The 21,042-nt window shown below is 39.6% G+C and overlaps 2 protein-coding genes across 4 annotated transcripts in view; one reads left to right on the forward strand and one right to left on the reverse strand.

Annotated features, from left to right (window-relative positions):
* Positions 1 to 1,277: 1,277 nt before the first annotated feature.
* On the reverse strand, positions 1,278 to 2,232 carry purab (purine-rich element binding protein Ab). Its single transcript, XM_079892653.1, has one exon. It carries the CDS (start codon positions 2,154 to 2,156, stop codon positions 1,317 to 1,319), a length of 840 nt encoding a protein of 279 aa, XP_079748779.1. The 5' UTR covers positions 2,157 to 2,232; the 3' UTR covers positions 1,278 to 1,316.
* Positions 2,233 to 5,363: 3,131 nt separating this feature from the next.
* The window catches only part of nrg2b (neuregulin 2b), a 70,305-nt gene continuing 54,626 nt past the window's right edge, over positions 5,364 to 21,042 (forward strand). For all 3 annotated transcript variants that reach the window (XM_079892645.1, XM_079892646.1, XM_079892647.1), the window contains exon 1: positions 5,364 to 6,677. In XM_079892645.1, the coding sequence (XP_079748771.1) occupies positions 6,266 to 6,677 (412 nt within the window). In that variant the 5' untranslated portion in view covers positions 5,364 to 6,265. The remainder of the gene's footprint in view (positions 6,678 to 21,042) is intronic.

Raw genomic sequence — 21,042 nt, forward strand, 5'->3', positions numbered from 1 at the left:
ACAACTAAATTTCCTCATATGCATTTGAAGGTGCACTCATTCATATTTTGTTTTATATTATTCTGCAAATGAAAGTGACCTATAAGATGAGTCTATGTAGATAATTTGGTCGGTCATGTGATCTCGTCATGGTGGCCCCCATGATGCAATCAGCATTAAATGATGGAAAAATGACTGAGTGCACCTTTTAAGTCGAACCAGAAGGGGTGACGTCCATTTATGTAAATTGAATATTCCAACAGAGTGCATGTAGAAATATACACAGCACTCCCTAATCTTTGCACCTTCACTTCTGATGTTCGTTTGTATGTTGAACCTTTGGTTCAAAATGGTTCCTAAAGAATAGCTTTTGTGCTGGAAGTCAAAAGTAAGCACTAATAATTCCTATATTTCTTCCTCTTTGTCAATTTGCACCATTGGAAATAGTTACACTGCCAAAAAAAAAAAAAAAAAAAAAAAAAAAAAAAATCCATCTTGTTTTCCAGTAAAATACAGCCTTCAAACAAATTTACTTGACAAGCAGAACTGTACAAGTCAAGTTAGAGTGGGGTCAGTTGCTCTAATACGCAACAAGTTCCAGTTACGTCACTCACTTTGCAGCTCTCCTTAAAACCCCCAGTGTGCATGCTGAATATCAGCAGCATTTTCATGTCATCAGGTTTTACACATGAAACAGACACATCTATCAAGTTGGAAACACGATTGACAGGTGTCAGTTCTCAAGTGTTTAGAAAGCAACGACCCCACTCATGTGTCAACTATCATACAGGACACATTTTTATAGAAAGGGTAATTTTACAATGGACTAGGTATATTCTTTTGTTTCCAGTATTGACATTCTTTGCTGTGTGCCATGAGTGGTTTGAATAAAATTGTGCACACTGCTGGCTGGGTTTTACTTAAAACATATATATATATATATATAGATATAGATAGATAAAATGTAGGCTACTGGAAAACAAGAGGATTTCGCAGTGCATTAGAGCTTGGATGTGTCACACACGTGGGTAAAGCGGGATATACACACACTCCTGCACCATCCTGGACACGGTTCATACATGTTGTCGATAGCAGCGTCTTACTGTTAAATGGTGGGTAAGTGGGTAAGTTCCGGCGATGAGTGAAGAGATGCAACTGTTCGAGTCTGTGAGGGTTGTGTGTGTGTGTGTCGAGCGATCCCATATTACAGTAACGTCTGATTATCATGTCATTCGTTCTGTGCACATATACACATATACACATATATATATATATATATATATATATATATATATATATATATATATATATATATATATATATATATATGATATGCATTAGTCCTCGTCCCCGTCGTCCCCTTGCAGGCCCTCCGGTAGCATGTCGCGCGCCCTCCGCTCCCGGTTCCGCTCCTGGATCTTCTTCATCTCATCCGCGTACTTGCAGAAGGTCGCGCCGAATTTGGACCACACTTTGCAGGGTACGGTGATGGAGTTGCGATAGGTGGGCTTCACCTCGCTTACCCGCATAAAGACGCCGTACTTGTTGGATCCTACGTCGAAGAAAAAGCGCTTGTTGTCCACTGTCAACGACGTGCCCTCGGGCAGCTCCGCGGGGTCCTCGTCCACGCCGAAGTCATCGATGAGTTTGGCCAGCGCGTCGCGGAACTCGATGAGTCCCTGGGCCGGAAGAGCGATAGTCTGGCCTTGCGAGGTTCCCAAGCCGGGCCCGCGATTGACGGTCTGGCGGATCCGGAGAAACCGCCCCCTCTGGTTCTCCTTCAGATCCATGTAGTACTTTCGATTCTCCCGCACCAGGAACTCGCTCTTAAGCGCCCTCCTGGGCTCGTCCTGCACAATCTCGGGGTTGCTGGGGCCCAGCTGGGCGTAGTGCTCGATGAAATCTCCCAGGTAGTCGCGGAACTCCACGGCGACGGACATGGAAAGAGTCAGGCGGCTCTTGTTTCCTCCGGCCCCGACCTCCGCAATCTTCAGAAAGCGGCCTTTGGCGTTCTGCTTCACGTCCAGATAGAAGCGTTTGTTCTGAATGTCCACCCGCTTCGAGGCGAGCTCCTCCGTGTCGTGCTGGAGCCGCGATGCGGCGCCCGGTTGCATCGGACCGGCGCCGGGGCCTGTGGCGAATCCACCGTGCTCACTTCCACTGTCTCTGTCCGCCATGATGCAGCCTCCCCGCGTACCCTCTCTCTCTCTCTCTCTCTCTCTCTCTCCCTCTCTCTCTCTCTCTCTCTCTCTCTCACACACACACACACACTTTCTCTCGCTCCCTCAGCCCTGCTGCTGCAAACGCGACTGCTGCTGAGCGACCCCCGAACTCTCGCGAGATCTGCTGCCAGAGACGCTTGCTGAAGGAGGAGACGACAACCTGCGCGTCCGATGGACGAAGCGTAACGGTCCGCTTGGATCAGGTAAGCAACAAACACAACATTTAGCAACAAGGGAAAAAACAACCATAAAAAGTCTTCGAAGATTGTTACAATAAATACAATTCTGAAATGGACTAGTTATATTAAGTATTACACCATAGAAGAGTTTTTGCGTTTTTTAATTCAAATATAGTCTATATCAAGGTCTTTCTTGAAAATAATATTACTCACGAATGTGACAATGATCTATTTTTAAAGATTCACCAAAAATAAAACCTGTAAAACCTTGTAAGACAATCACATATTAGACCTGGCGTCTTTGATTGGCGTGAAGTGAATGATTGGCAACATTCGGTAAACATTTGTGGATACAGTATAAATATACCTGGCTTTCATATAATGGTCTTCTTTTATAGGCTGCAACTTTTTCTTAATAGCAGACTCTAATGTTGGAAACTGATGTCGAAGATTAGAGTCCAGGCTGTCAGTTTATTTTGTGTCAGGATGTTTCTTCAGAAAAAAAGCAGTTAGTTCAGCGTAGGCTACTGAAGCATCAACTTCTCCATTGACTTTCACTCAAACACAATGGGCTCTTACGTTGCGCATCTTTTAGCTCATCTTGAAGTCTCCATCTCGTAGAGGGGCTCTATTTCTGCAGTCCGTGAGGTTCTTCAGATCAGGAATGTGTTAGTAAAAGTCATATCAGCGTTAAGATTGCGCACAGAGCAATAAACTTCTTCATTAAGTAATTTGGACGTTTTTTTTTTCTGTTTGTTTATCATCAGATGTAGGCTAGATAATCTCTCATATTATCGTGTGCGTTCGTTTAATAAGTATGTGTGCGAGAGTGATAAAGAATAGGCTAATAATAAATAATTAATAATAATCAGCATGTTGGTGTTTTATTGCTGTTAGATACCATCATGCATTTTTATTTTTTTGTATATCTTGTTGCATTATTAGTAGGCCATGTAATGCATAATTAATTATTATAAAAATATGACCATTCAAAATACAGTTTTAAACAAATACATTTTAAGATGGCATAATCACAGGGAAAATGACAGGACTTAGAAATAGTAGTGATATGGAATCATAGGCACAGCTATTTACCGTTCAGCACCACGGACAGCGACAGTGGGCTTTATGAATGAGTGAATGAGTTCTCAGGTTGTTGCTCATTAATGCTTCTTGGGTAAGTGTAGAAAATGAGAAGAAATGTATCTTTCATTTACTTTAGACAAGGAATAACAGAAAAATCTAGTTGAAAACACATGTGACGAGTATTCATGTCAGTGGCATACATTTTAAAATCGTTTATTCCACTTTTATTTTATAAATAGCATTGATTTCAAACATATTATACAAGGTTATATGATGTTTTATGGTTTTGTCCCATAAAAATAATGGATTCTGAAAGTTTGGCAGACAAAAATTTTCAAATAACCTATAAAAAATGATTGACTTCATTTTTTTAATTTCCATATATTACAATTTCTGGACAGTTATTTTGACCTCTTTTGTTGTTGGAAAAGGCTCGTTTTGTTCAGCTCAAGTAGTTCTTTATTTTAAAGGAATAGTTCACCCCAAAATTAAAATGATCCCATAATTTACTCCCTCTCAAGCCATACTAGGAGTTTATGACTTTCTTCTTTCAGACGAACACTAACACAATCAGAGTTATATTTAAAAAATATCCTGTCTCTTTCCAGCTTTATAATGGGAGTGAATAGAGATTTTGAAGCCCAAAAAAGGTCATCTATCTATCATAAAAGTAATCCATAAGGCAGTGGGTTAATACATGTCTTCTATAGTGAAGCGATGCAATGCATTTTTGTAAGAAAAATACCCATATTTATAACTTTATAAACTATAATCACTGGCTTCCGGTAACGGCCATAAGCGAGTCTAGTTCCGGCGGAAGAGGAAGAGTTCTGTCTTTTTATTTTTTATTTCTTCTAATAAAAACTAACTTCTAATTCGTGACCGGTGTTTTGTTTTGCTCTATCCTCTGTGCTTCCGCGCTCATCAATACATCATGTGTCGGGTCAGAGGTCATTCGCGTATGGTCGTTACCGGAAGCCAGTGATTATAGTTAAATATGGAAATCTTTCTTACAAAAATGCATCGCTTCGCTTCAGAAGACATTTATTAACCCACTGGAGCCGTATGGATTACTTTTATGATGGATGGATAGATGACCTTTTTTTGGACTTCTCTTTCAGCCGAACACAATCAGAGTTATATTACATAATATCCTGGCTTATCCAAGATTTATAATGGGAGTGAATGGTACCTTAGCTTTTGGAAAGTCATATACACCTGGGATGACTTGAGGGTGAGTAAATTATGGGATATATATTTTTGGATGATCTAACCCTTTAATGGCTCACAAATATTACAAATAAATATTGAAAAATATTAATAATAAAAACACATTTTAATTGATTGATATAGGCCTACCTTTTCATTTAATTTTAATAAATGTAGGCTATTTTTATTTTATTTTCCGAGAAAATTACATAGGCCCCATATGGGTTTTTTTATTATCCAAAATGAACACAAAGATTACATGTGTTATAAAGTACATTTTTATCATCTCGAACATTCTCATTTGTCTTTGCCCCAGTAAAGCAAATGTTATAAGAACATTGACGTGCGTCTGAAGCGAGGCAGGTGTTCGCAGCGCGTTTCTCGATTGCATTACACACTCGCGCTGCGACTGCAGATGTCGCCCTACAGCAGCCTCAGGACAGGACGGCAATGGCACATTCGTTCTCTCGCGACGCATTTACGCATGATGTAACCCTAATGTTCAAGTTAAAACCCAGTCCAAAACCGTGCACAAAACAATCCTCTAGACTGTTGCGAATCATTCCGTTCATTTAGTCTGACTTGTTGTCACGACGGCGCAATGACCGGTCCCCTCCTCTCATTATTCTAGAGCCCTCGGTACATGGCAAATACCCGCAGGACCTGTTGCCGGGGTAAATATGGCTGATAGGATGCTCGGTGGTTTGCTGTGTATCTGTCTTCTTGGCGCGTGGCGGATCGCTTTTTGGGGCAAAATGGTGAATGTGACCTGAATGCGGATTGTTCTTGAGTAGAAAATCACGGCAAACGCACTTTTCACCAGGCATCGATTGCATTTTCAGCTGCTTTTCGCAGCGTTAGTCATCGCGTCAGCGGTCTGGCGCGGTGGCCCGTCTGCCGTTTCTCTATTAGTTGATGTCGCGCGGCGTATAAACACAAATCTTTCTCTGCCATTTTACTTCGCGCAACGACGCGACGCCGGCAGGCTGCTTTCGAGGGATTTCTTTCTACGGCTGGCCGGCCGGCTCGCTCGCTCGCTCCCGTGCCATTAGTGCATTTGCGCCAGAACTTTCAGCAGACGGCTGAGATCTGCTCACGTAAAAGCGGAGGGCGCGCGCTTGTTGCATCGCCCAGCCGTACAGCAGCGCGTGCTGCGCGTCGTTTTGCACGGCGGAGCGCATTTCTGGACCCTTTTCGCTCGCATCCCCGCTTTTGTGTGCACGAGCGAGGCGTCTCGACGATGACATTGGCTGGATAGATACATAGATTGAGAGAGAGAGAGCGAAAGAGAGAAAGAGGGAGTGTGTGCGAGAGGAGCGTCTTGCTGCAAAGGAGCGTCATTTATGCATGCATGCTTATTGAGTTTGGGGATTGTGCGTTGAAGGAGAATGCAGCAGCCCAGCAGTGACCGGGGCTGATAACGGTTCCTCAGCGGCTGGTGTTTCCCTGTCACCAAGTGCATGGGGAAAGCAGCACACGCAGATGGCATGGACACTTGCGCAAGCCCATTCGCACTCAGTCCCCCAGCACCTTCTGCCCCGAGAGCACTGCAGCAGCGCCGCCGGCCGCCCCTGAGCCACAGCAGACGGCATGAGGAGGCTTGATCCGGTGCATTTCTCCATGCTCGTCATCGGGGTCTCCTTCGCCTGCTACGCCCCGAGTTTGGATTCGCTGCAGGACCAGGCTTACCGATCGGCCGTGGTGATCGAAGGCGAGGTGAGCTCGCTGCCCGAGAACGTCTCCGTGGAGCCCTACAGTGTGAATGTCAAGGTGCTGGACGTGTGGCCGGTGAACAGCGGCGGGCTGGAGCGCGAGCAGCTCGTCACCGTCGGGGAATTCGGCTCCGAGGCTCCTTGCGTGGCGGTGGAGAAGCACCACAGATATATCTTTTTCATGGACCCCACGGAGGAGCCTTTAGTATTCAAAGCGTCGTTTGCTCCTCTGGACAGCACCGAGAAGACCCTCAAGAAAGATGTGGAGAGCATATTGTGTGAAGACTGCGGTAAGTTTATTCACTGTGACTGTGACTGGTGGCAGATGGACGGGGCTCTTCATTGTTAACAGATAGAGCAGCACATTCACAATGATGCGTTTTGCTCTAGAGGAGAACGGGAAGATGGGTCGCTTGTGTGTTTGGGCGTCTCTGCAGTATTGTTCTAATCACCGTTAAAAACATTTAGGTGTACACCACCAGTACACACACACACACACAAGCACACGAGAGAGAGAGAGAGAGAGGGGGAAGCATTGACCACATCTGTGGCAAGCCGCTTATTCCTTTAAACCAGTGAGAACTAATTAGTGACTATAATACCTTTTTCAGGTTCACTCCTTCATTAGATGCTAAACAGAAGTGATTTTGACCAGTATCTATTCAATTAGAGGTTTGCTTCATGCAAGTAACTTACTATTGTTTTCTAAGAGGATCTGTGGTTTAGTGTTCACTTCCAAGTATGTATTCCATTTGTCTCTATACCTATTCTAGCTGTACACTGATAAAAATGATTATGTGGTGAAGCAGCCTAAATACTACAGAAAAAAGTCATTTCTTCATGAAAAAGTTAGTTCAGGCAAGTATTTTAAAGAGTAAATTCTATATTAGTACTCAATTCAAGCTTGTAGCAATTAAAGTGTAAATATCAATGTTATAAAATTAAGTAAAACCTACTCAACTTTTCATGATGGGTGTTCCCATCATGCACTAGGGCTTGAATAATTAATAAGGTTGATTTTTTTTCCAGCTGTATTTACACTGTTTTATTATTGCTTTCCTTGTTAGGTTTAGTAACTTGCCATTTTATGACATCTGGAGTTCATTTTCTACTCAAAAACGATCCATTGAATGTTACCGTCATTGTGTATTGAGGTCTCTGTGTTTGGGTGGGTATGTTGGTATGGTGTCTATATCTATTTTATTATTTACTTAAATGTTACTTAGTAAAGCATTCACTTTAAAAGCATGGTTAAATTCAGTGTTATATTGTTTGAGTAAAAAGTATTGTGAAGGAAACTTCAACTAAGTAGAAATGACTACCTATCAACCTTTTACTGGCCAAGTTAAAGTTACTTATTTTCTTTGTTAATTTGACTTAATTTAGGTAAGTGGAGTTTACGTAATTCCAGGTGAAAATTTGCTTTAAAAATCTGCATGCAAAAACTTCAAGAAAAAACTTTAAGAAAGAAAAAAATATTACTAGTTACAATTACTAGCTTATTGTCTTGTTAGTTGTAATTGCATGTTTTACTTGTGATATATCGAGTCACTTTTGGAAATAATAGAAACATAAAAATCCATAATATTAGTTTAAAGGAATAAATGTTAAAGCGGTTTGCCACAACCATCAGATTGACATGCATTAAATTACCAATTATTCTGTACTCTCAGGCTACGGAGTTCAATCAATATGAAGCAATGTACATGAATCTTCAGGCTAAGAGTCGCCCATGTTCATCTGAAACACGTGATTTCACAGAATGCAGCATGATGTGCCGTGATTCATGCAGGCTTCTAACCTTCCCAGAGATGTTGCAAGTTTATGTATGGTGAGAAGCATCAGACAGAAATGTGTGTGAAATAATGCGGATGGCAGCATATCAGTTAGAGTTTGGTTGGCATGGAGCACCACGTGATGGGGAATCTGCTGGATGTGGTTGGTTACGGGATCAGGTGGCAGAGGCAAGGCCCCTACAGAAAGGGATTCCCATTCAAATGCAGATAAGCTCTGGCTTCACACTTCTGCACTATTATAATCTGACATATTGGTGAATGTTTTATTTAACATGACTTAATTTATTGATGCTTTCTATTTACATTTTATGAATTAGAAATGAGCATCGACTCAGCGTGTTTTAAGAACAGAGTGTGACTTTGAAATAATAGTGCCGTTTTAATGCGGAGATATGATTTATTTCTTAAAATTGCTTGTAACTTGACTTGTTCATATGGTTGTCAAGCGACCTTCAGAGTAGGTGTGGTTGAAATGAAGTGTTTTGCATGGCACCCGATTGGTAGATTTGTTTGAGATATTAGCCTTGTGGTTTTACTTTTTCATTGTGATTTCCACTCCAGTTGACATATATGCACAAATTATGACTTTTTTTGTTGTTGGAAGAACTCCATCGTCTAGAGACAGAGCCTTAAGTGTTCTCTCTCTCTCTTTAATTCATGTGTGTCTGTTCTTTTAGTCTAATGGCATATTATTAAATTAGTAATAATATTACACTAAAATTATATTACAAGGAATTTCTGTGTCTTCCTGTCCTGTTCTTTCCAGACAGCCCTGGGTGAGTTTTAGGAAACAGGCAAGAATCTCTTAAATAGAATATTTAAGGCATTTCATATATCTGTGGATAAGAATGAATATTTAGATATAATAGCAGCGTTATTGGCATGATAGTTTATGTTAACGCACATTGTCCAATTACTGTTTGTGCTGCATTGGATTAGATTATTTGGGATTTATTTGTTTGTTTATTAAATACTGTATAGAACAATTCTATATAAAAAAAAATTGTGGATTTAACATCTAATGATAAAATGTATGTCGGATCAAGAATAATTTATGCCATTTTATATTATTTATTTGAAAGAATTATGTCGTTTTATGTCTGCCCTTGTATTGTTCAACTGGTTGATTCGATGTTGATATGGGATTTAGAAAGTAATATTTTTAGGGAGAGTAATTAGTACAGTAGCTAATATCACTGTTGAAGATGTAATTAGTAATTCATTACTTTTTTAGAGTAACTTAACCAATGCTGGGTAAAACCAATGTAGACTGCATAAACATGTCAAATATTGTACATATAATGCACATGCAAATATAAAAATATAAACATTATTTGAAAAATCTTAACATAATTTAAGCAGGTTTTAGGAAAATCAGCTTAAAAATGAATACACATAAATCACCATGGTACTTATAGTTTATTTAAAATAATCAGATCTAAATATACAATATTTTTCAATATTATTTGGTATAGATCTTATTTATTTTTAGAATGATAATAGGCATATACAGTGCTATGCATAAGTTTAGACACCCATGCTAAAGTTGACTAAAAAGAGGAATAAAAAATCATCTTTTGGAAATTGAATTTAATGCCTTAATTAAAAAAATTAGGAAAACTCCAACCTTTAAGGACACCAATTTTCTTTGTGAATGAATAATGTATCGTAAATAAATAAATGTTCTTCCTTAAAATACAGGGTGCATAAGTTTGGACACCCCTATGTTAAATTCCCATAGAGGCAGGCAGATTTTTATTTTTAAAGGCCAGTTACTTCATTGATCCAGGATACTATGCATCCTGATAAAGTTCCCTTGGCCTTTGGAATTAAAATAGCCGCACATCATCACATAGCCTTCACCATACCTAGAGATTGGCATGGTTTTATTTCAGTTAGCCTAATAGCTGGTTTGATTTGCATTGAGAGATGATCTTATGGAAAGTACCCCATGCCAATCTCTAGGTATGGTGAAGGCTATGTGATGATGTGGGGCTATTTTAATTCCAAAGGCCAAGGGAACTTTATCAGGATGCATAGTATCCTGGATCAATGAAGTAACTGGCCTTTAAAAATAAAAATCTGCCTGCCTCTATGGGAATTTAACATAGGGGTGCCCAAACTTATGCACCCTGTATTTTAAGGAAGAACATTTATTTATTTATGATACATTATTCATTCACAAAGAAAATTGGTGTCCTTAAAGGTTGGATTTTTCCTAATTTTTTTAATTGAGGCATTAAGTTCAATTTCCAAAAGATGATTTTTTATTCCTCTTTTTAGTCAACTTTAGCATGGGTGTCTAAACTTATGCATAGCACTGTATATATATAAATATAAATTCTTTGCTGAGGAAATGATACCCAAGCTGTTGAAATTGCCTCACTTTATGTGTCACTGTGCCGATATGAATGAGTTGACTCGTGAATGATTGGAAAATGGCTTTTGTTTGCTCTACAAAGTTTGGGGGAAGTAAAAGAGAGGACAGAAGTGTCAGGGAGCAAAAATACAGAAATACTGTATGTGAGGTAGGACAGATGATTTCGAGAGGATTTACCCATTTAAAGCATCACAGGGACTGATTCTGCTATTATGCTTTTTCGGATATTACCTTTCATGTAGAGTGTAATATAGCAGTTTGTGAAATTTCAAAGACCAAAGTACACGATAAATGAAGTTATTGTCTCCCTAAAGAAAGAACCGATTCTGAACTGCCTGAAAAGAGTCATCAGTAATAACAGTCTTGCTTTCTGCACAAACCGTTCATAGTTTTGTAAAAAATTTGCCTAATTCCAGCCTATGGTCTTCATTGGCTGCCTGTGAACGTCTATATAGACCCTCAAACACTGTAGATGTAGCTGAGGACTGGAAGAGTTTGCTTCGTGACATGTTGAGAAAACACTGATGAGGACGATTAGCTCGAATTAATACAGTAAAACCAAAGTCATTGTTACTGTTCGTATCACTCTGTGTAACGGGCTTTTGGTTTCCGATTTGCGCTGCATAGGTAGACCAATCACAACAGACTGGGCCATCGGACCAATCAGAGCAGGGGAAGCTCTCGGATAGGAGGGGTTTAGAGAGACCTTGACCGAACTGTTCCAGACACTGTGAGAAAAGAGGTGATGCTGTAGTGTATATTATGGGGAAAATAAAGTGTTTTTTGACCTTGGATGCATGTAAACCTAATGTAGGAAACTAAACAAAATTAGGAACCTTTACAATAGAATAATTGGGAAATATTGGCATTTAGGGAAATAATCAGTGTAAAAGTGTCAGATTGACTGTTTGCTGTTTGTTAGAAATTAAATGAGAGCAGTCTTGATCCATGGAGACCGGTGTGCGCAGAAACACGCTCCAGCTCTGAGACTGAAAGACATGGCAGATGTAGAAACAGAGAGACTACAGAGACAGACAGACAGGGTATGAGTGAACATCTAATCCAATGTGACTGAACTGAATGTGACTGATGAAAGTGGCCATACCTTGAACTCTGCAGCAGAAAGTGAGAGAGACACCGTCTGTGGTAGTTTGAATGTGCTTGCAAGAGAGGAACAGGATTGAGAAAGAGTGTGTGTATCTGTGTGTCAGTGGCGATGAGAGAAAGAGCGAGCAAGATATCTGGAGCTTGTATGAATTATGCAGGTTGCAGAGTGCAGAGTTTTAGCTGACCGTGTTCCTTTTTCTCTCATTTGCCTCTGATTTATATTTCACAGTAACTTCGCCATGTGCTTTTTCAAACACACCGAGAACAGAAAGCCGAGAGCAGTTGAGCTGGCCTGTTCGTGCCAGATAAAAGCAGCCTGTATCAAAGGCGCTCAGATACGAAATGGGAAAAATTAATGAACGCATTGATTGCGCGTTGTTTTAAAATTACATCGCAAACAGCGGCTCGTTTATACTCGCAACATTATTGCTTTTCCCTCACTGCAGTCTCTTGAACATTCCTACACAAGCCCTGAAGCCATTAAGACATGCAGAACATCAGAGGCAGCGTCACAGGAACAGCCCCACCTCCTGGTCAGATTATGGTAATGCTGGCAAATCTCCCACCGGGGGAGACCAGCCCGTACAGAGGAAGATGGTGCTTTTTAATCTGACGTGTATATAGTGTATGAAGCTGTATTAGAGGATCAATAGAGCTTCATAAGGAGCTTATAAAGACAGCGAATGTCCTTTAAGCTGCAGAAGGACAGTTGAAGTTTACCCAGTCACTGAATTATTGAACAGCACTTAGTTTATCTTCAGTCCCTTGACGCACACTCACAAACCTCCTCGGTAGTCTAGTGGCTTCAGTTTGGTGCACGGGCGCTAACTTGCGACTACGCCAAAAAATTTTTAAATAATTCGTACTGGATGGAGGAAGGAAATTATATCCGAATGATGTTAAACTTTGTGCCTGGGTCACGTGGTACAGTGAGGTCCATAAGTATGCAGAAATGCTTTTATTTAGCATAGTTCTCATTTAAAATAACACTTTTCATTGCAAATTATATTATCAAAATGAGAATTTGAGAGAAAAATGTATACAAAGTTCTGTCATGAAACTCTAGATGGCACAGTCTGATAGGTCGTTAACTCAATCTGCTTGCAATCACATCATTCTCTATAGGGAACAGCTGATTGGTTCCTGCTGTATCAGTAGCCAATGAGCTCGCTGCTCAACCTTCAAATACTTGGTCAGCATTTTCTGCAGAAGTGCAGCGCGCTTTCAGAAACCCTCCACCTTCCCCAGCTCCACCTGTATAGATCTGCTACGGGTAATTCATGTACGCTATACTGTACAGCAGCAGCATGTCTTACTTGCTCACAGCAGTGTGTCGTGTGTGTGTTGGCAGTAGCAAGTCCCACAGCAGTGTAGCAGATCTGTTCCACCAAGACCAAACATATCAACATTGTCATATCCATTACCAAGCCAAACACTCAGAGAGTTGTCACGACAGAAATGTGATTTGATTAGTACATTGTACATCACTCTTTTGCTTTAACAATTGAATGCAACTTTTAGTGTTGATAATACAATGTTTTAAAGGTGCAGTATGTAATATTGAGCTAGTGGTTGAAATGGGTACTGCAGACCAAATTCAAAATATTGGAGAAAGTTGTTTCCCCCGCCTCCTCAGACTCGACACTCGTGCAGGTTGCCAGATTGAGAACACGCAACGTGAACGAGCGCAATTGACAATGGAAAGTGACGATCCCCACTGTAAGCTAATGCATCTGTGTTTTAATATGCCTCTAGTCATAGAGCTTTCGTGTTGAAACTGCGATCTCTGACGCTTGCTGGCTTCCATGGCTGCAATCCACCTTATTCCTACACCCCATGATGCTTTGCGCGAATTATGGGTGTAACTTCCGTTAAGCTGTAAACAATCAGTGAAAAGGTTTGCTCTATGAATGCAATACGTTAAAAAAGTGTCACAATGAGATGAGATTAATCTACTCACCCTCAAAGTCCATCAGACATTAGGAAATTAAAAGTGTAAAAGCATCAACAAGGTATTTCAACAGACCAAATAACCCCAAAAGGGCGAGTCTTTCCACAGCAATAACGGACGGGTTAAATGTCACTGTAGTAGTATCTGTATTATGTAACTTATGTTGCCTTAATTAAAAATGTTCATTAACTTCAGTATTACGTGATACTATTTCAAAGTGATTTCCGTCATTTTGTCAGATTATAAATTGCATTTACCTGTGAAAACAAACCTGGAAAGAGACGTGAGGATTTGAGGAGAATAACGAGAGATTCTTTGTGCATTCCAGTGAATTATTAATGGAGTATATCGTAAATTAAATTTGGCAGAACAGACCACAAATGTGCAGTATATGTTGTCCTTTTTCATACTTTTACAGCGGATTGTAAAGGGAAAAAAGAAAATAATTATAAGGAAAAGAATACAGCGACTGAAAATAGCTCTTGCCATAGATATTCTTTGTTATAACATGCCACGTTAAAATACCAAGTATAATGTTATTCTCATGATGTCTGAAAATAAATCATGAAGGAAAATTGACAGCTCATCCAGTCAAACTGACGGATCAGCTTTATTTGTAGGGCAACCTTATGATTTGAAATGATTCGTTTCAGCCTTTTTGAATGGAAGTTCCCCAAACCGGAAGTGCCACCCATAATTCAAAACGCAGTAAGCTCATCAGGAATAAGATGGATACGCTGTGTTTTCTGCCAACTGGCAACCAAAGGGTGTCGAAGTACTATTGGGTAAATTGGCAGTGGGCGGGATCACACAGTCCAAAACAAAAACAGACATTCCAACACATTTCAAAGAAGAATGATGGGCTGTAGCAATGTTTTCAGAGAAAGAAGTATGTGAACTTAACATGTTTCCTAAATCTCTGCAAACATATAATGGTATTTTTATGCTTTAGTACAGTAAAACAAAATAGAGTACCTTTAAATTAGAAATTTTATTTGAAAATTTTAAAAATCACATTTAAAAAAAAAAAAATGAATTTTTTTTAGTATTTTGTACATCGCCCTTTTGCTTTAAAGGGATAGTTCACCCAAAAATGAAAATTCTGTCATTAATTACTCACCCTCATGTCGTTCCAAACCCGTGAGACTTTCGTTTTCTTCAGATATTTTTGATGAAACCTGAGAGCTTTCTGTCCCTCCATTGACAGCTACACAACTCTTGAAAAAGTTCATAAAGAGATCGTAAAGCTAATCCATATGAATTGAGCGGTTTAGTCCAAATTTTTTGAACAGATTTGATCGCTTTATATGATCAGATTGAATTTAGGCTTTTATTCGCATTTAAACATTGATCCGTGAACATAAACGGAAGCTCAACCGAATTTGCTTGATGCGCAAGAACAAATAACCTCTTGTGAGAACCTCTTGCTGAAGCTCAAACGTGCTGTGTTACATGAGAATGAACCTCATTGGTTCTCGCACGTCAAGCAAACATTGATCTTCCATTTACCACAACTGATGTGAGTTGATGTTTATATGTGAATAAAAACAATATTCAATATGTTCATCATATAAACGATCGAGTCTCTTCAGAAAATTTGGACTAAACCACCCAATTGATTTGGATTAGTTTTACGATCTTTTTATTAACTTTTTAAAGTGTCAAAGTGATAGTTGTGAAGCTGTCTATGGAGCGACAGAAAGCTCTCAGATTTAATTTAAAATATCTTCATTTGTGTTCCAAAGATGAATGAAAGTCTTACGGGTTTGGAACGACATGAGGGTGAGTAATCAATGACAGAATTTTAATTTTGGGGTGAACTATCCCTTTAAAGACAATGTGCGAATCTGTCTGTTTCTCCATCTGCCCAGCTTTCTCGTACTGTCATTCAGATGAATATGCCATGAGTTCAGCCGAGCCCACATGAAATGGAAATAAATGTAATATATATATATGTGTGTGTGTGTGTGTGTGTGTGTGTGTGTGTGTGTGTGTGCGTGTGTTATATAGCCAGCATGCTCCTGATATTACACATCTGTAGGAAAGTAGGAGGGGAGTTATTACTGAAAGAGAGAAAGGGAGCGCAAGAGATGCTATTGCGGAAAAAACGAGTGGAACGGGATGGAAGAAGGTAAGCAAATGAGAGTGGTAGAAAGAGAAAAGCAGATGCACTGAAGGGGGAGGGGGGCTGCACACGAGAAAAAGAGAGGGAGGGAGAGTAAAAGAGAATAGCTTTCCCCTTTCTGCTCTGCCTGCGAGCATCTCATCAACTATTCATCACTTACTGTGCCCATCTCTCTCTCTCTCTCTCTCTCTCTTGTTCAGCCCTCATTCACGCTATCCTCAGCTCTGAGAGATGTGTCAGGAATGTCTAATTGAAATGAACTGATAGAAACACATTGACTCAGGTAAGCAGGTCGACTCAGCCGAGCTCATTTCTAAGACAATCACACTAGGGCCTGTTTCACACACACGCTGCATCTGCGACGTGTATTTTTGGTGCCGGCCATATTAACTAGTGATGGGTCAGGATGTTCAGCTAGTCAATTAGTGAGGTCTAGATTTTTTCTTATATATTTTTAGCTTTGATATTTTTAGCACTTGTGCTTTAATAAGCTTGCTGTGCTTTATTTGTTAGTTAACACTGCAAAACCCTCATCCATGCCCCAACGTTAGCGTTTCATTTTTAGTTTTGTTTTTCAGTTAAAATATTCCATATTCCATTTTTTTATGCTTTTCTTGATTCCTGTTTAATCATATTGCATGTCCTATACCACGTATATTATATTGTGGGGGCCTGTGATTTCTGCGATGTGTAAAACATGGACAGAATTGCAGAATTCAGTCATAAAAATGAAGGAGCGACCTTTAACCCATGGCAACAATGTAAAAGTAGCCCAATTCCGGTTTTCGGACTTGTATAAAACATGACAGACAAGTTAAACATGAAAAAAAAATGCAATTTCGGGTAAAATAAATTGGATTTTATAGGGCCCTAATATATTTACCCACTTCTTTTGTTAACGCTCCCTAAGAAACGCATCAGATCAGGGTCAGGTGAACCATAAACCAACCTAACCATACAGGGCTTCCACTTTTCACGAGCAATTATTCAACTAGTCAATCAGGCAATCCACTAACTTGAAAATATATAGTTTTGCATATCCTTAATATAACTGGATGCACCGTTCATATGCAAACTTAAGTGCCGTGGCATCACAGAAGCGACTTTGAAAGTATATTTTTGGTGTGTAAGTCACACTTCACACAGAGAACATGCTGAAAAAGCACTGGTACCTATTTATCAACATGATATTTTGAAATATAGTTTATATATAGTATATTGTTAAAAACAAATATAAAAATTAGAACTAGTTTGTCGCTGTGCATGTTGGTCTCCTCTTGTGGGCGGTTGACTGACTGTAATAAACTGCAATGGTTACCAGATCTTTTGGCATTAGTTAGAGGTCTGATTGTTGTGGCGGTAACAGACCTCCCTACTCAAGGGGGCGATAGAGTTTCCTTCAGATGTCTGTGCTGTTTTCCATGGAATTGACCCTTCGCAGGGAGTTTGATTGACAGGCGATCTGACCAATCCGTTGAATCCACCATTTTTTTCCGACAAAGCAGTCAGGAGAGTTAATAGAGCTGGTAAGTCCCGCCCCTTCCGCTAATCCCCCTGGACCTCTAGGTTGAAAAATCGTCAATGCAAGTGAATGGGAGAAAATAATTATTTTCTGGTCCCGTTTGAATTGTGCCATGAATGTGAACATATGTTGTCTGTGAATTTTTTATATAATCTTTCGTGTGAAGAATGCTACAATTTAGCGGGTAGAAGTTTGATACGGGTAGACTTTGTGTGAGAGCACTTTGTGGACTACAACTCTTCGCTGCTTTCGACGCGTTTGAAACGTCACCACCACTCACACACGGACACTAGCTCACGGATCCCGCTAAACATGGCTGTGTCTTTGGTGCACTTCACCGCCTTATTTCAGGGAGAGGACAAAATCGTTGAGGTTGGCGAAAACCACGGGTAAGTCAACTTTATGGGGTGACGTCACATAGGCGACATGTAGTCTTTCTCGTTATGTCTTTTCCACAACTGCTAGACGAAGAATCATACCATATACTGTCAAACTCGTAACATGAAAGATTATATAAAAAATTCACAGACAACATATGTTCACATTCATGGCACAATTCAAACGGGACCAGAAAATAATTATTTTCTCCCATTCACTTGCATTGACGATTTTTCAACCTATAGAGGTCCAGGGGGGTTTTACGGAAGGGGCGGGACTTACCAGCTCTATAGATTAACGTTGGTGCATTTGAACTTGAGTTTACTGACGTCTTTCCGCAGTTAAAACAACATTCCTTCTGATGTTCATTCATGTTTATTTGATGCTGTAAATTAACTAGAAGGAAGAGATGATCGGTTAACGAGCAGCTTTACCTGAGGCTCTACAGCGATCAGTCAGACACATTAAAGAGCCACAAAACGGTATTTATGTTTAAATTTCGTTAAAAAATGACCACATTTGAAAGTCGAGACTTTGTTGGTCTGTCCTGTCTGTCAGCGTGTTGTCAGTGTCCTCTCTGCTCCTCTATATATTTTTCACTGTGTGAGAACATGGTGTGGCGTGAGAGCGGCGTGACTTGTCGGACATAGCAACAGTAACTAAAGAGGGCGGGTCTTTGCAAACGGTCATTTGGGCTACTTTTAAGTCGTTGCCGTGGGTTGATTTCCACCCCAGTACGATTTTGGTGCTCCAAGACCCCCAAACAGCCCCCTCCCCCTCCTTAATTCAGTGGAGAGTTCGGCCACCCAATGGAGAAAATCGCATTGGGCTATTTTTGACCTACTTTTGTTGCACAGACCTGTCAACGCTAGTGCCATTAAACCAAATGTGTTGTTATTCAAATACCTAGCTATAAAACATGTCGACTTACTTGCTAACTTGCTCTCTGCTGTTTAACTATCTATTCGGCACAACAGTAGTTGAACTGAAATGAAAACCTTTCAACACATAGAAATGCACATTGTCTGACATATTTCGAAATGCATAGTTTGCATTTGTGTTCATGTGTTTGCATAGAGAATGTGATTGAGACGATGTAAGTCTGAGACGAGTGTCTTTGCCAATCTTAAACTCAGGTAGTGTTAATATGCTGTGATGGGGTGCTTATGTGGAGGTGATGCTAGTGTAAGCTCTTCTCGTTTGGCTCAGATAGACCTGCTGTGTCAACTTTTTCTTTCTTTTTTTGTTTTAATTAGCAGCTGGTTTTCTTCTGCGGGCTCCATTGGGACTCCATATGTTATGGAGTATAGATCCCATGTGTAAAGCACACGCTGCACCCCATCTTACAGTACCTTACAAAAATAGGTCCTATAGTTTCCACCAAAACACCAGTTACTACATGAACCTGTACTTGCTACTGTAAAATAATAGTAAAGTCATGAGGGTTCGTTCTTCTTTTCTTCAGTAAGGCTTTTTTTTTTTTTTTTGGACATTTTTAGTCAGCACGAATGCATTAAATTGATCAAAAGTGACAGTAAATACATTTATAAATTTACAAAAGATTTTTGTTTCAAATAAATGCTGTTCTTTTGAACTTTCTATTCATAAAATTACCATTTTTGACATTGATAATAAGAAATGTTTCTTGAGCAGCAAATCATCATATTAGAATGATTTCTGAAGGATCATGTGACACTGAAGACTGGAGTAATGATGCTGAAAATTCAGCCTTGCATCAAATGAATAAATTACATTTTACAACAGATTCAAAGAGAAAATAATAATATTTTAAAATATCAAATCAAATCAAATCAAATAAATGCAGCCTTGATTGACATATTATATAGTGAAACAGGATATTCAATAAGAACTAAATCTAAGACCTGGATGTGAGTTTGGGTGGATTGAAAGACCGTCTCACCCAATTTTGGTGGTCAAGCTCACTTCTTTTTCAAATCTTTTACTATTTGCTATGTTTACTATTGTTACTGTGGTAACAATTTATTTTATTTTTTTCAGATTCCTTTTTTTGAATTTTGTTAATGTTAGAAAACAAGATGTGGTTGTCCAAACAAAATGAATGTATCACAGTAAGACTTTATTATTTATTATTCAATAATAATAATGGAATTAAATTATTCAAGTATTAAAAGGTATTTAAGGGAATATATAAATAAAAGTGGTAAAATAAGTTCTAGGTCTAATTGTAGTTATGAAGTAATCAATCTAATCTATTTTATTCGTATGCCTAATATTTCTAAAATGCAAACGTTTCTTGTCACTTCACATTCATTTATGAATTACATGAATCATGATCACTGTCGATCTATTACTTACATCTACTTACATCTTTTCACAAGCTCTGGTTGCTTTGTGACAGTGACAGTAAGACCCGCCTTCTTTGATTTGATTGGCCATCTCGATCATTTTGACATTGATGAGCACCGTTAGACAGCTGAGGCAGAGCAGCCTAAAAATGTTACCTTTGTCATCCTAACAACACACAGCTTTACTCATTCTACACAAAAATGATAAGATAAGACAAATAAAATGAGAAAATGTGAATTCTATTATTTATAGCTCAGATAAGTAAATGTAAAATTGGAAATAGAAAGTGAGAGTAGAAATATAGTGATGGATTTTGTAACACTAATGAATCAGGTGTGTGTTTAAACTCACAGTCACAATGGCTCTTGAGTGAAATTGTGTGCTGCCGGTGCTATCGAGTAGTGAACTCTTATTTCCTCCACCCTGGAGAGGTGACAGGAGACACGGAGAGAGCAGAAAGCTGCTCAGCGGAGCGATGTACGTGTCAAAGGTCACCGTTTCACTCATTGTTCCTTTTAACTGCGGGACGGATGGAGCTGCAGTACCAGCGTCCACTGGAGAACGTTTTAGCTGCTGCTTTAATTGTTTAATTGTGTAATTATTCTGTCTATGTCTCTCTCCCATCTCTCTCTCTCTCTCTCTCTCTCTCCCTCTCTTTCTCTCTCTCTAGAGTGGTTACCATGGTGACAGCTGCGTGCTGCAGATATCACACTGATCTCACACACAGATAGAGGTGTTTCTGTCTTACACAAAAATGGAAATCTGCAGTCTCATAATAATAATAAACAGACCAAATGTGTCTTGCACTGTGTGCAAACACAAACTATGACAATGATATTTATATATGATGTGCTTGTGTGTGTGTGTATGTGTGTACGCGCTTGTGTGTGTGGTCAGGCAGGTCGGTGTGATGGCGTTTGATTTGAGTGCTTTGCTCCAAATTGCTCGTGCTGAATAACTGCACTTGTTAAAGCAGATATGAGCGATCCGTTCGCTTCTGGAGGGCAAGAACCAAGTCGGGGGGAGGGGAGAGAAGTGTGTGAAAGATGGAGCGAGAGAGGACTTATG

The sequence above is a fragment of the Squalius cephalus genome (assembly GCF_949319135.1).
Source record: "Squalius cephalus genome assembly, chromosome: 14".
Lineage (NCBI taxonomy): Eukaryota > Metazoa > Chordata > Actinopteri > Cypriniformes > Leuciscidae > Squalius > Squalius cephalus.